The 14,674-nt window shown below is 47.7% G+C and overlaps 1 protein-coding gene across 3 annotated transcripts in view; it reads left to right on the forward strand.

Annotated features, from left to right (window-relative positions):
- Positions 1–14,674, forward strand: part of PRTFDC1 (phosphoribosyl transferase domain containing 1) — an 82,192-nt gene that overhangs the window by 16,156 nt on the left and 51,362 nt on the right. For all 3 annotated transcript variants that reach the window (XM_062211470.1, XM_062211472.1, XM_062211473.1), the window contains one exon: positions 6,327–6,510. In XM_062211470.1, the coding sequence (XP_062067454.1) occupies positions 6,327–6,510 (184 nt within the window). The remainder of the gene's footprint in view (positions 1–6,326; positions 6,511–14,674) is intronic.

Consider the following 14,674-nt stretch of genomic DNA (forward strand, 5'->3'; position numbering starts at 1 on the left):
AATTTGATGGTGTTGGGTCATAGATTTAGGTCTTTAATCCATGTTGAGTGGATTTTTGTGTAAGGTGTAAGGTAGGGGTCTTGCTTCATGCTTCTGCATGTGGAGATCCAGTTTTCCCAGCACCATTTGTTGAAGAGACTGTCCCTGCTCCAGGGATTGATTTTGGCTCCTTTGTCAAAGATAAGTTGGTTGTAGATAAATGTGTGGATTGATTTCTGGCATTTCTGTTCTGTTTCATCAGTCTACCCACAGGTTTTTGTACCATAACCAGGCTGTTTTGATTATAACTGCCCTGTAGTATGTCTTGAAATCTGGTATTGTGATACCTCTGGCTTTGTTTTTGTTGTATAAGATTGTGTTAGCTATTTGGGGTCTCCTGTATTTCCATATGAATTTCAGCATCATTTTTTCTAAATCTGAGAAGAATGTTGTTCGTATTTTGACTAGTATCACATTGAATCTGCAAATTGCTTTTGGAAGAATGGACATTTTGATGATATTGATTCTTCCAATTCATGAACATGGAAGACACTTTTCAATTTTTTTTTTTGTATCTTCTTCTATCTTTAACGTTTTGTAATTCTCATAGAGATCTTTGAAATCCTTGGTTAAATTTATTCCAAGGTATTTGATTTTTTTTTTTTTTGTAGCTATTGTGAATGGGGTTGATCTTAGAAGTTCTTTCTCAGTCGTCTGTGTATACAGAGGTTGTTGATTTTTGTGTGTTGACTTTATATCCCTCCACTTTACCAAACTCTTTTTTTTTAATTAATTAATTTATTTTTTGACAGGCAGAGTGGACAGTGACAGAGAGAGAGAGACAGAGAGAAAGGTCTTCCTTTTGCCGTTGGTTCACCCTCCAATTGCCACTGCGGCCGGTGCACCATGCTGATCCGAAGCCAGGAGCCAGGTGCTTCTCCTGGTCTCCCATGCGGGTGCAGGGCCCAAGTACTTGGGCCATCCTCCACTGCCTTCCCGGGCCATAGCAGAGAGCTGGCCTGGAAGAGGGGCAATCAGGATAGAATCCTGCGCCCCGACAGGGACTAGAACCCAGGGTGCCGGCGCCACAGGTGGAGGATTAGCCTATTGAGCCGCGGTGCTGGCCAATTTTACCAAACTCCTATGAGTTCCAGTAGTCTCTTGGTGGAGTCTTTTGGATCCCCTATATGTACAATCATGTCATCTGGAAAGAGGGATAATTTGACTTCTTCTTCCCAATTTGTATCCTTTTGATTTCTTTTTCTTGCCTAATGGCTCTGGCTAAAACTTCCAGGACCATATTGAATAGCAGTGGTGAGAGTGGGCAACCTTGTCTGGTTCCAGATCTCAGTGGGAATGCTTCCCCATTCAATAGGATGGTGGCTGTGGTTTTGTCATAAATTGCCTTGATTGTGTTCAGGAATGTTCCTTCTATACCCAGTTGGCTTAGAGTTTCATCATGAAATTGTGTTGAATTTTATCAAATGCTTTCTCTGCATCTATTGAGATAATAATATGGTTTTTGTTCTTTGATTTGTTAATGTGGTGTATCACATTGATGTGTGAATATTGAACCATCCCTGCATACCAGGAATAAATCCCACTTTGTCTGGGTGAATGATCTTTCTGGTGTGTAGTTGGATTCAATTGGCCAGAATTTTGTTGAGGATTTTTGCGTCTATGTTCATCAGGGAAATTGGTCTGTAGTTTTCTTTCCTGTTGCATCTCTTCTGGGTTTAGGAATTAAGGTGATGTTGGCTTCATAGAAAAAATTTGGGAGGACCCCCTCCCTTTCAATTATTTTGAATAATTTGAGAGGAATTGGAGTTAGTTCTTCTTTAAATGTCTGGTAGAGTTCAACAGTGAAGCCGTCCGATCTTGGGTTTTTCTTTGTTGTGAGGGCCTTTATTACTGATTCAATTTCTGACTTGGTTATGGGGCTGTTTAGGTTTTCTCTGTCTTCATGGCTCAATTTAGGTAGATTGTATGTGTCCAGGAATTTATCCATTTCTGATAGATTTCCCAATTTGTTGGCATACAACTCTTTGTAGTAATTTCTGATGATTCTTATTACTTTAGTGCCTGTAGTTACATTTTCTTTTTCATCTCTAATTTTATTGATTTTTGGTCTTCTCCCTGCTGTTTTTGGTTAGTTGGGCCAATGGTGTGTCAGTTTATTTATTTTTTTCAACAAACCAGCTCTTTGTTTTGCTGATCTTTTGTATTTTTTATTTCAATTTTGTTTATTCTCTAATTTTAATTATTTCTTTTCTCCTACTGGTTTTGGGCTTGGTTTGCTGTTGGTTTTCTAGATCCTTAAGATGCACTGATAGCTGTGATGCCTTTCCAATTCTTGAGGTAGGCACCAATTGCTGTAAACTTTCCTCTTAATATCACTGCTTTTGCTGTATCCCATAGGGTTTGATATTTTGTATTGTCATCTTCACTTGTTCCCAGAAAGTTTTTGATTTCTCTTTTGATTTCTTCTGTGACCCACTGTTCAGTTAACAGCATGTTGATCAGTCTCCATGTGTTCGCTTGTGTTCTAGACATTCCTGAGTTGCTGATTTCCCACTTTTTTCCATTGTGGTCCATTAAGATGCATGGTTTGTTTCAGTTTTCTTGAATTTTCTGAGACTTGCTTTATGGCCTAGCATGTGGTCTATCCTATAGAAAGTTCCATGCACTGCTGAGAAGAATATGTTTTCTACTATAGGACGGAAAGTTCCATACATATCCATTAGGTCCTCTTGGTCTATAGTGTCAATTCAATCTGTTTCCTTGCTGATTTTCTGTCTGGTTGATCTGTCCATTGCTGAAGTGGGGTATTGATGTCCCCCATTACTATTGTATTGGAGTCTATGTGTCCCTTTAGATTTATTAACATTTCTTTTAAATAGCCAGATGTCCTGTAATTAGGTGCATATCCGTTTATAATAGTTATATCTCCCTGTTGAATTGATCCCTTAATCATTACATAGCGTGCTCCTTTGTCTCTTTTAACAGTTTTTTTTGTTGTTGTTGTTGTTGTTGTTAAAGTCTATTCTGGGGGATGGCACTGTGGCACAGCAGGTTAAAGCCCTGGCCTGAAGTGCTGGCATCCCGTATGGGCACTGGTTCTAGTCTCGGCTGCTCCTCTTCTGATCCAGCTCTCTGCTATGGCCTGGGAAAGCAGTGGAAGATGGCCTAACTCCTTGGGCCCCTGCACCCATGTGGGAGACCTGGAAGAAGCTCCTGGCTCCTGATTGGTGTAGCTCCAGCCGTTGCAGCCATCTGGGGAGTGAACCAGCGGAGGAAGACCTCTCTCTCTGTCTCTGCCTCTCTCTATAACTCTGTCTTTCAAATAAGTAAAAATAAATCTTTAAAAAAATGAACAAAGAAAGTCTATTCTGTCTGATATATAGGATGGCTATACCAGATCTTTTTTGGTTTCTGTTAGCATGGAACATCTTTTTTCATCCTTTCACTTTCAGTCTGATTGCATTTTGTTGGTGAGATGTGTTTCTTGCAGGCAGGAAATAGATGGATTATGTTTTTTAATCCATTCAGCTAGTCTACTTTTAACTGGAGAGGTGAGGCCATTACATTCAAGGTAACTATTGATAAGTAACAACTTTGCCCTGCCATTTTCCCATAAATATTCCTATTGTTTATTTTGGATTTCATTTGTACTTTTTACTGGGAGATTTTCTTCCTTTAGCTTCTTTTGTAGTGATGACCATGTTTCTGTGTGTAGCACATCCTTATGCATCTTTGGTAAGGCTAAACAGGTGGTGACAACTTTTTTCAATTTCTGTTTGTTATGGAAGGTCTTTTTTTCATCTTCATTAATAAATGAGAGCTTTGCACAGTACAGTATTTCTGGGTTGGCAGCTTTTTTGTCTTTAGACTTGGGCTATATCTTGCCATTCTTTCCTGGCCTGTAGGGTTTCTGATGAGAAATCCACTGTGAGTCTCATTGAAGATCCTCTTAAAGTAACCTGGCGTTGCTCTCATGCACATTTTAGCATCATTTGTTTCACTGTGGAGAGTTTGATTACAATGTGTTGTGGTAAAGATCTGTTCTGGTCATGTCTATATGAGTTCTAGATGCTTCCTATACTTGGAAGTCCCTTTCTCCAAATTAGGGACATTTTCTGTAATTATTTCAATAAAAAGGCCTTCTAATTGATTCTTTTTTTTCCACGCTTACAGGAACTCCTAAGACCTGTATGTTGGGTTGTTTGATAGTATCCCATAGATTTCCAAAACTGGTTTTTAGTTTTCTAATTTCTTTTTCTGTAACCTGAATGTAAAATTTCCAGTGATTTATCTTCTAACTTGGATATTCTTTCTTTCACTTTACCGATTCTGTTAAGGATTTCCACTGCATTTTTTATTTATTGAATTCTTCATTTCCAAGATTTTAAGATCTCAATTTTGTGGGAGAAATTTTCTTTCATGTCATGTATGGATTTCATCTGTTTGTGGATTTGCTTCTGATTACTTCTAAGTAATTATCAATTTTTTGAATTGCATTTCTTCAGTCTCTTCATCTTCACATTCTAGTGTTGAGGTGCTGTGTTCTTTGGGGTATCATATTGTCTTCCTTATTCTTCTTTCTTGAATTGCTGTGTTTATTCAGCATTTGTGGAGATACTGGTTGGTTTCTTTTTTGTTTCGTTTTTTTTCCCTATGATGGCTTCTGTCTTCGGAGTATGCCTCTGTGGCTTAGTGGAGTGTCCGCTCTTGCAGTGAATACCTAGAGGCGTGTAGTGGGTGTGGCCAGGGAGCTCTGTTCAGTGCTCCAGGGTGAGGGGAGTGTCCAAGGTGACACCCAGGATGGGCATGGTAAATCTCTCTCTGTTGGGGTAGTCCTTGCCCACTGCCTCTCCTCTCAGGAGACCAGTGCCTGGGCAGTAGAGCCAGTGGGTATAACATGCGTCAGTGCTGCCAATAGAACCACACAAAGGATCCATGCTGTCCTCTGAGCACAAATCCCGCAGCAATGACCCTCACCAGGGAACCAGGGATCCTCAAGCACGTGGAGCTGCCCACAGTGACTGCCCAAAGTCCCAGCCACACCCTGCGCCCTCCCACACAGCCACAGTGCTTTCACAGAGAGGCTCTTAAGCATCTCACAGTCAGGAACACCCAGCCCCCTGTCAGTTCTCCCAGCCAGACTCGGATGTCTCCGCTTGCCTGGTTGCCTGTCGTGCGGACACGGGCTGGTGCAGTTGTTACGTATGTCCAAAATGGCATCCGCCCTCGCTCAGCAAGTTACAGGGTGCTGGTGCTGGGTAGTGGGGCAGAGACAAACATGCCCCTTTTTTTTCTCCTCTAGTTTGGCAGGTACACTGTCCTCCCGTAGAGCTACAAGCCGGACTCAGGCCAGCCTCCTCCTGCAGCTTTATGGCCAGTGGCTTGGGCTGCTGCAGTCTGGTCTCGCCTCTCTCCAGAGCTGGTACTGAGACTCTCAGCTGCTGGGGTCCTGAGTTGTGTGCATCCACACCCTCCACGTAGGTCCACAGTGTCCCTCTAATTCATGTGGAGTTTCTTCTGCCATTTTCTCCCTAATTCTTCCTTGAGTCTGCACTCTGTCCACTTTTTTTCAACTTTCCCTAGACTAGAGCTATAAGCTCCCTCCCTATCCCACCATCTTCAATAGTCTGACTTTTTATTACTATTTGAGAGGCAGTGAGGGAGACAGATACAGAGACACACAGCTCTTCCATCCACTGGTTCATTCCTCAAATATCTGTAACAGCCGGGGCTGGGTCAGGCCAAAGCCAGGAACCAGGAACTCAATCCAGCTCTCTCATAATGGTAAAAAGGACCCTGGTGCCTGGGCTGTCACGTGCCACCTCCTAAGGCGTGCATTGGCAGGAAGCTGGAGTCAGGAGAGGAGCCAGGCCTCGTACCCAGCTACTACCGTAAGGCATTCAAGCATTCTACGAGGTGTTTTAACTGCCAAGCCAAATGCCTGGTGTCTCTAGTCCCCGGTGAGGTGGTACGGGGGCTGAATCACTCCCGCTTCCTTTTTCCGTGCCGTGAAGTGAGTGCGTGTAAGATCACACAATACCATCTTTTAGGTCAGTCAAGGCGTCCTAGGATGTGTCAAGCTTGACCTTGACCCTGACCTTGGTGAGTCCCTGACCTTAATGATTTCTGTGACACAGGAGTGAGAAGATACGCTGGGTGACGCGGCCGTCAACATTCTCTGCACGCCCAGCCTTCACCGTGCTTTTCCACCTGTAGGTTTCTCTCTCCCAGGTGTTTCTGCAGTGTCCCCAGAGTAGCCTCGTGTGCAACACACTGCATCCTCAGAGGGTGTGCTATAATGTCTCTCCTGCTCCCGCTTCTTTCAGAATTGAGAGGCTGGCCAAGGACATTATGAAGGACATAGGCTACTGTGACCTCATGGTCCTGTGTGTGCTGAAAGGGGGCTACAAATTCTGTGCTGACCTGGTAGAGCACCTGAAGAACATCAGCCGGAACTCGGATCAGTTCGTCTCCATGAAGGTCGACTTCATCCGGCTGAAAAGTTACAGGGTGAGTCAGGACGCCTTCCAAGCTACTGGCTTGGGGTAGAAGAACCCACAGAGGGCCACGGAAATGAACAGTGTGGTGTTTAAATATCTAAATGAGCACGAAAGCTGTCATTTCCTGCTTGAGCCGACTGGGAGCAGGCAGGTGGTTACCGCCACTGTGCACATACCCTCAGAAAAGCCACTGTGCCCTGACGCACGCGGTCTCTTACAGTGATGACCCGGAGTGGTGATTCCCGGGTGCTCAGCCTCACCGCTGGGCGTGGCGAGAGTTGAGAGACCCAGAATAGAATGTGTTCCTGCCCTGGGTGTTGCTGTCGGGCCTGGAGCCCTGTGCGAGGGTGTCTAGCCCAGGGAGGAGACGGCTTCCTTGGTTGGCTGCAGCCCTGTCCTGGAGGGGGAGGAGGGATGACTTGGGGCAGCACAGTGTCCAGGAAGTCTCCAGCACAGGGCCCTGCCCCCACTGGACAGCGTCCTCCTCTCCCTAGGTTCTTATTACTGGGTAAGGAACTCGTGGGATCTGAACCATAAAATGTTCTCAAGCAGGCCTAGTGGTTGACACCCGCCGCCCACATCGGAGTGCCTGGGTTCGATTCCTGGTGCAGCTCCTGCCAGTTCAGATCCTGGGAGGCAGCAGGTGATGACCGGAGTGTCTGGGTCCCTGCCACCCACATGGGGACCTGCTCCAGCTACTGCTGTCATTAGAGGCCCGAACCAGCACCTGGGAGCTTGTTCAATCTGTTTTTTTCCTGTCAAATAAAATTTTTTAATTTTCTCATTGACTACATTAGCTTGACCTATTTTAATGCATTAATCATTCTTTGCATTGGTTGGCTACAGCTGTGTTCCGAAATCACCACGAACTCAGTGGTTTAAATCAACATATGTTTGTTATTTTACAGTGTATTATTGTTTTAAAGGTTGATTTTGTTTACTTGAAAGGTAGAGTGAGCGAGAGAAGAGAGGAGAGAGAAGAGAGCCTCCATCCACTGGTTCACTCCCCAAATGGCTTCAGCAGCCACGGCTGAGCCAGGCTGAAGCCATGAGACAGGAACTCCATCCGGGTCTCCCGTGTGGGGGCAGGTGCTGTACCACACTCTTATGTGAATCTTTCATGGCCTTTCATTCTGGCAAATTAGTTCTTCATTTATTTGAAAGGCACAGAGGGGGCTGGTGCTGTAACTTAGTGGGTAAAGCCGCCACCTGCGTTGCCGGCATCCCATATGGGCACTGGTTCAAGTCCTGGCTGCTCCATTTCCAATCCAGCTCTCTGCTGTGGCCTGGGAAAGCAGTAGAAGATGGTCCAAGTCCTTGGGTCCCTGCACTCACATGGGAGACCTGAAAGAAGCTCCTGGCTTCAGATTGGTGTAACTCCAACCGTTGCGGCCATTTGGGGAGTGAACCAGTGGATAGAAGACCTCTCTATCTCTTTCTGCATCTCTGTAACTCTGCTTTTCAAATAAATAAATAAATCTTGAAAGAAAGAAAGAAAGAAAGGGAGAGGGGAGATATTCCAGGTACTGGAGACCTGTGGGAGGGCATCCAGCCCAGAGAGGAGACTCCGTCCCTACCCGGCTGCACAGTGGGCAGGGCTGGGCCAGGCTGAAGCTCGGCGCCCAGAACTCAAACCTGGTCTCCCCCGGGAGAGGCAGGGGCCCAAGGACTTGAGCCAGCTCTGCTCCCTCTAGGTGTGCATCAGCAGGGAGCTGTCCTGGGAGCCAAGCCAGGACTTGAACCCAGGCACTCAGATATGAAATGTGTGTGTCCCAAGCAGCACCGTAGCCGTGGTACCAAATGCCTGCTCCTGGTTCTTATTTCTTAAAGCACTCTCGGTACAGACGCTGTGGCCCTAATGTGTTGGTTTTTCTCTCTCTTGAGAACTTTTTTTCTCTCTGGGTTTTCTCTCTCCTGGATTCAGCAGCTGTGTTTTCTCTGAACAAGATTTTTCTCATTCACTTGGCCCTCATCCTTACTGTATTTGTCTCTGGTTAGCAGCTTTTAAAAAACCCTTTTAAACCCTTTTGTAAATTAAAGTCGGATTTCTCGAGGTGCATTTTGAGTGTATGTGTGGTAGCGTCTGTGCCCTCTGACAGCTCGGGGTGTCGGCTCGTGCCCGTGGTCGGGCAGGCTGACACGGTTCCTCACCATGGTGCAGTGGCTTCTGGAGTTTTCTCTCTCTAGAATATCATAGAAAACATCACTCAGTATGGCCTCGGGCACCCCAGAAACCTTGTTTGAGATTCTCCTGTACTGTACTGGTCACCCGTCTCTTTGTGTGGTCGAGTGGGCTCCCGTGGCGTGGCTGTAGCATCCTTCCGTCTGCTGAGGCTGTTTGGGTCAGATCCACTGGGGGATGATCATGAGTTGGCTAAATAGTCACGGGTGGCTTGTGTGTACTTACACCTTCCTTCCTCTGGAGTGACTGGGCGCAAGACTGCGACGTCCTGTGATGAGGGTCAGTGAGAAACTGCCATTCACGGGCTCATGCCCCAAATGGCTGCAACAGCCGGGGCTGGGTCAAGCTGAAGCCAGGAGCCTGGAGCTCCATCCAGGTCTCCCACAGGGGTGACAGGGCCCCAGGCACTCAGACCATGTTCCACTGCTTTCCTGGGCTCATTAGCTGGGGAGCTGGCTGGGATGTGGAGCTGCGGGAACGCAAGGTGGGGCTCCAGTGGGATGCCAGCGTCCAGCTGGTGGCTCAACCTGTACCACCACAACGGCCCCGCTGTGCGAGTTTAAAAAATTTTATTTATTGAAGAGAGACCGAGAGCAAGTGTGAGCTCGTATCTGTTGATTCGCTCCACAGATGCCCACAGAGGCTGGGGCTGGGCCAGGTGAGAGCTAGGAACTCAACCCAGGTCTCCCCCGTGGCTCTATCTAAGTAGAATCATTGCCAGTGCCCCCAGCAGTCTCTTTCCCAGGAAGCTGGAGTCAGCGGTGGAGCTGGGAGGTGAATCTAGGCACTGTCTCTTGGAGGCTGGCTTCCCAGCTGGCAGCTTACCAGGCCACATGCCAGCCCTATTGCTTTTTTTAAAATTAATTTATTTATTTGAAAGAGTTACACAGAGAGAGAAGGAGAGGCAGAGCAAGAGAGAGGTCTTCCATCTGCTGGTTCACTCCCCAGTTGGCCACAATGGCCTGAACTGTACCGATCTGAACCCAGGAGCCAGGAGCTTCTTCCTGGTCTCCCACATCGGTGCAGGGGCCCAAGGACTTGGGCCATCTTCCACTGCTTTCCCAGGCCATAGCAGAGAGCCAGATCGGAAGTGGAGGAACCAGGACTTGAACCGGTGCCCATATGGGATGCTGGCACTACACCACAGCACCGGCCCCCCCATTTTAAATGCAGTGTAAAACATGAGTCAAAATTATTTTTCTTTGTCTTGTGTGTGTGAAAGTCTGATTACTCCAGATTCTTCACTCTGAAGGTTATCTGTTTTCTGGGGTGTTGCCTTTGATTTTTCATAGACCATTAATGGACTGTGTATGTGTGTGTGTATGTGTGTGTGTGAGAGAGAGATCTTTCATCCATCTTCAGGTTTACTACCAAAATGACTGAATGACTGCGATGGCCAGGCGAAAGCCAGCAGCCAGGAACTCCATATGGGTGACAGGGGCCCAAGCACCTGGGCCATCCTCTGCTGCCTTCCCAGGTATATTAGCGGGGAACTGGATCAGAAGCAGAGCAGCCGGGACCAGAACTGGAGCTCTTATACGAGATGCCAGTGTGGCAGGTGGCAGCCTGGCTCCCTGAGTCGCACACGACATCAGCCCCTGCATGTAAATCCTAAGAGCGTGTTGTTGGTTTCTACAGTATGACTTCATGGAATTTTTGTTGGAACTGCTTTGAATCTACAGATGGATTTGAACAGAATTAACAACTCCATTTAGACTTCCGTTCCGTGAACAGGTATCTCTCCGAATTTATGGAGACGTTGTATAATTGCACACTTTTCTAGTTGTGGAGAGTCAGCTCTTGGGGCTGGTGCAACACTGTGGGTCAAGCCTCCAGCTGTGGCTCCGGCATCCCCTGTGGGTGCTGCTTCAAGTACCAGCTGCTCCACTTGCTTCATTGCTAAGGCATCTCCCTGCTGATGGCCTGGGAAAGCAGTAGAAGATGGCCCAAGTGCTTGGGCCCCTGCACCCATGTGGGAGACCCGGATGGAGCTCCTGGCTCCTGGCTTTGGCCTGGCCCCAGCACTGGCTGTTGTGGCCATTTTGGGGAGTGAGCCAGTGGATGGATGATTCTCTCTCTTCCTCTTCCTCTCTTCCTCTTTTCCTCTTCCCTTCTCTCTAACTCTGCCTTTTAAATAAATAATTTTTTTTAAAAAAGTCCGCTTTTAGACATATTCGTTTACATTTCTACTTAAATATTTAATGTGTTTTGATTTTATTAAACCCAGTAAATTTTTCTTCAGATTTCAAAGCCCAGGTATTTGTGGGTAACATATATAGAAACACTACTGATTTTTGTGTGTTCTATAACTTTTTGAAATTTGCTCATTAGTTCCAGTAGCTTTTCCGTAGGTGCTTTGGGGTTTTCTAGGAAGCCGGTCGTTTCATCTGTGGATAGGTTTGGTTTTGCGTCTTCCACCTCTGAATGGCCCTGCCCGAGCCTCCGCACAGTACTGAGTAGGAGCGGCAGAAAACACACTGGCTTTTTTTTCTCCAACCATGCGACTTGGCTGCATTTTTGAAGATGTTCTTATCAGGTTAAGAAAATTCCTTCTATTTCTGGTTTTGTAAGAGGATTTTTTTCCCTTTTTAAAAAAAATCCCGAATGAGTATTGTGAAACGTGTTTTCCAGATGTATTGATATGGTAAATCACGTTGATGGTTTTTTTCTGGTGTGGAATCCTCTTTCCACTTGGTACCTTGCTGGATTCAGTTTGCCGATATTTTTTGAGGATTTTTGCGTTTACATTTATGAAGGCTATCGGACTGCTGCTCCATCTTGCAATGTCTTTTTCTGGCTCTGGTGTCAGGATTATGTCGGCTTCATGAGATGAATTGGGAAGTATTTCCTCCTCGTGTCGTTGCCGGGAGAGTTGGTATGGAACAGGCACTTGGAGTTCCCAACTCCAGCGACAGTGTCACTATTGCTGCATCTAACAGATGTTTGCTAATCAACAGTTTTCATGGGGTTAGCGATGTGCCCGGGGTTCCTATGCAATGGTCTTTGTTACTGTTGTTCATTTGAAAGGCAGAGAGAGAGAGTGAGCGAGCGAGCTCCCATCCACTGGTTCACTCCCCCAAATGCCCACGACAGTCAGCAGCCAGGGACTGGGTCCCAGTTTCCTGCATGGGTGGCAGGGACCCAAGCACTTGAGCCATCTCTTGCTATGCATTGGGAGGGAGCCAGGGCTCAAAGCCAGGCACACTGAGAAGCGATGCCGAGGTTCTAAGCTGGATCTTCATTGCTATGGCAGACGCCAGCCCCCACCCCGGGCTCTGATGGAGGAGGAAGGCACCGGTCAGTGCTAAGTCTTCATCCAGTCTCGCACAGTCCTGTCGCAGCTGTTACCCACCCACACCATGAGTCCTTTGTGATCAGATGGCCCTGCTGTCTCCTCTCTCCCTTCTTCCAGAATGTTCCTCCTCTTGTCTCCTCCCTGGAGGACGCTGCACGCGGCAGCCTGCCCGCTCAGCCCAGGGCCAGCCGTGCCCCTCCCCTCGTTAAACATCCTCGTAAACGGACTGGAGCCCACAATCTGTCTGGAGCCCGGCGCGAGCAGCTCTGTCCCCAGCCCAGAGACCGATCTAGCGCTGTGGCATGCCAGGCTCGGGCTGACCATCCTCTCTCAAACATGAGCCCTCACCGCATTCCTGAGGGCAGAGACCAATAAAAGAAGCCAGACGTCGTAAACACGGCCCAGCCAGGGGAGCAGGCCGGGCTGCTTCCCTGCGAGGGCTTTGGGCTTGGTCATTTCAGGAACATCTCCGTACCAGCAGTGGCCACTCCCCGGCCCCGGCGGTGCCTTGGCAAGGGGGACGGCAGCCCTGCAGGCTTGGTGCCCTGCTCTGGGTGCTGGGTGGAAGCTCTGGGCAGCTGTGTTCCTTCCTGTCCTGTTGCCTGGTAACTCTTGGAAAATTTCTTTTCGAGGGGAGAAAAAAAGACACAAGTTCTATTGCACGATGACTCATTATGTCATCTACATCTCAGGGCAGCCTAGCCAGGCGATCTCTCTCTCTCTTATACTGATAAGAAACAGAGGTCCAGACAGGTTAATTCTTTACCCCAGTGTCCCCGGACAACAAATAGAAGTGGAATCAGAGCTGTGTCTCAAATCCGCTGGGTCACTCTTCCATTAGTACTGTGGCTGGGCTGAGCCAGACTGAAGCCAGCAGCGCAGAGCTCTACGGGGGCGGGAGGACCCCCACTACTCGGGCCATCTTCCTCCCTTCCCAGAGAGCTGGATCAGAAGTGAAGTGGCCGGGACTTGAACCAGCGCTCCCAAGGGATGCCGGTGTCGCCAGTGGCGGCTCACCCTCCGCACCACAACATCGACCCCAGCAATCAACATTTCTAAGAATGTTACAGAATTTCCTGAGATTTTCCACAAAGCTTTGCTGTTCCATAAGCTACTGATGATTGCTAACATTTATAAAGGAGTTGATGACATTTTCCTCCTAAAATACGTGTAGGAGAAATACTAAGTACATGCAGATATTGTTCTCCTTACGCAATAATTTTGCATTAAGGAATGATGACCTTACCTAAGAAAACATGGAAGTTGCGTGGGCGAGAACGTCCCACGTGAACCACAGCCCATCTGTGCACCAGTGGCTGTCCTTAGAGATTTATAACACCTGAGAGATCTGTGAAGCTCTTCAGCGTTTATTTAACAAATAATCAAAACTGGTGGCCAGCACCACGGCCTGCGGCACCAGCACCCTGGTTCTAGTCCTGGTTGGGGCGCCGGTTCTGTCCTGGTTGCCCCTCTTCCAGTCCAGCTCTCTGCTGTGGCCCGGGAGGGCAGTGGAGGATGGCCCAGGTGCTTGGGCTCCTGCACCTGCATAGGAGACCAGGAGGAAGCACCTGGCTCCTGGCTTCGGATCGGCGCAGTACGCTGGCTTTGGTGGGTGAACCAATGGAAGGAAGACCTTTCTCTCTGTCTCTAACTCTGCCTGTCAAAAAAAAAAACAAAAAACAAAAAAACCCTGGTGATTTGTCCTAGGAATTTGCTCCCCTGAGGGGCTTAGCTTCTGAGCAGCTGCCAGCCATGGATACACTACATGTCTTGAGCACCTGCTCACTTACACATGCAAAGAATATTTTCTTTGCCAGAAACTCCTTGCTTGCACGGTTGAACACATACAGAGAGAGTTTGATTGTGGTGATTTGATGGCATAGTCAACGCCAAAGCCTCCTGCTACAAACATCTGAAAACGCTGGAAATGGGGAGGGGGTCTGAGCCTGGGCCTCCCGAAGCAGCAGTGGAGGGGTGGGTATCAGTCTGCAGTCTGGCTGTAACCCTCGTGCAAAGACTGATGGCCCCCCTTCGCCTGAGTTCCCAAAGCAAAATTACAAGCCATGCTTGGCAGCCTCCACCACAGGTGAGATAGGTCTGTGACCGATCTCAAAGGCATCAAACAGTGAAGCTTCATGAAGCTAAATTCTTACATGGGGGGATTCTGGCTCATGTGTCTGAGCCAGACAAGTAGAAAGAGAAAGCTTCGTGTGTGGATGAAGCTCTTGGCTTTGGCCTGGCCCTTGCCATTGCGGCCACCTGGGGAGCGAACCAGTGGATAGAAGATGTTTGTCTCTTAAATCTTCAAAAAAAAAAAAAAAAAGGAAGGAAGGAAGTTCTCTCCAGGGGAGGGGGGTCCTCGTGGGTGTCTGTCCATGGGTGGACACCTTCCTGCCGTCCTGCTCACATACTGTATGTGGTTTGCGAAACCATTTGTCCTGACCCTGCCAAGGTGGGGCTCGAAACTCCGTAAGTGGACAGCAGGCTAATTGTTAAGTTGGTAATTTCACATGGCCCGCGAATGATGTCACAAATATGCAAAGGACTCCTAGCAGAACAGAGGTCCCCAGGGCTCCCAGGGGAAAAACTAGAGGCTTTGAGGGAAGTGGAGGAGAGTGCCTCCAGGTGCCTCCAAGCGACGTGACAGCCAGCCCTTCTGTAACAGGGATGTCTTGTTGCCAAGGTTTCCCCTTTATT

This window comes from Lepus europaeus, chromosome 14 (assembly GCF_033115175.1).
Source record: "Lepus europaeus isolate LE1 chromosome 14, mLepTim1.pri, whole genome shotgun sequence".
Lineage (NCBI taxonomy): Eukaryota > Metazoa > Chordata > Mammalia > Lagomorpha > Leporidae > Lepus > Lepus europaeus.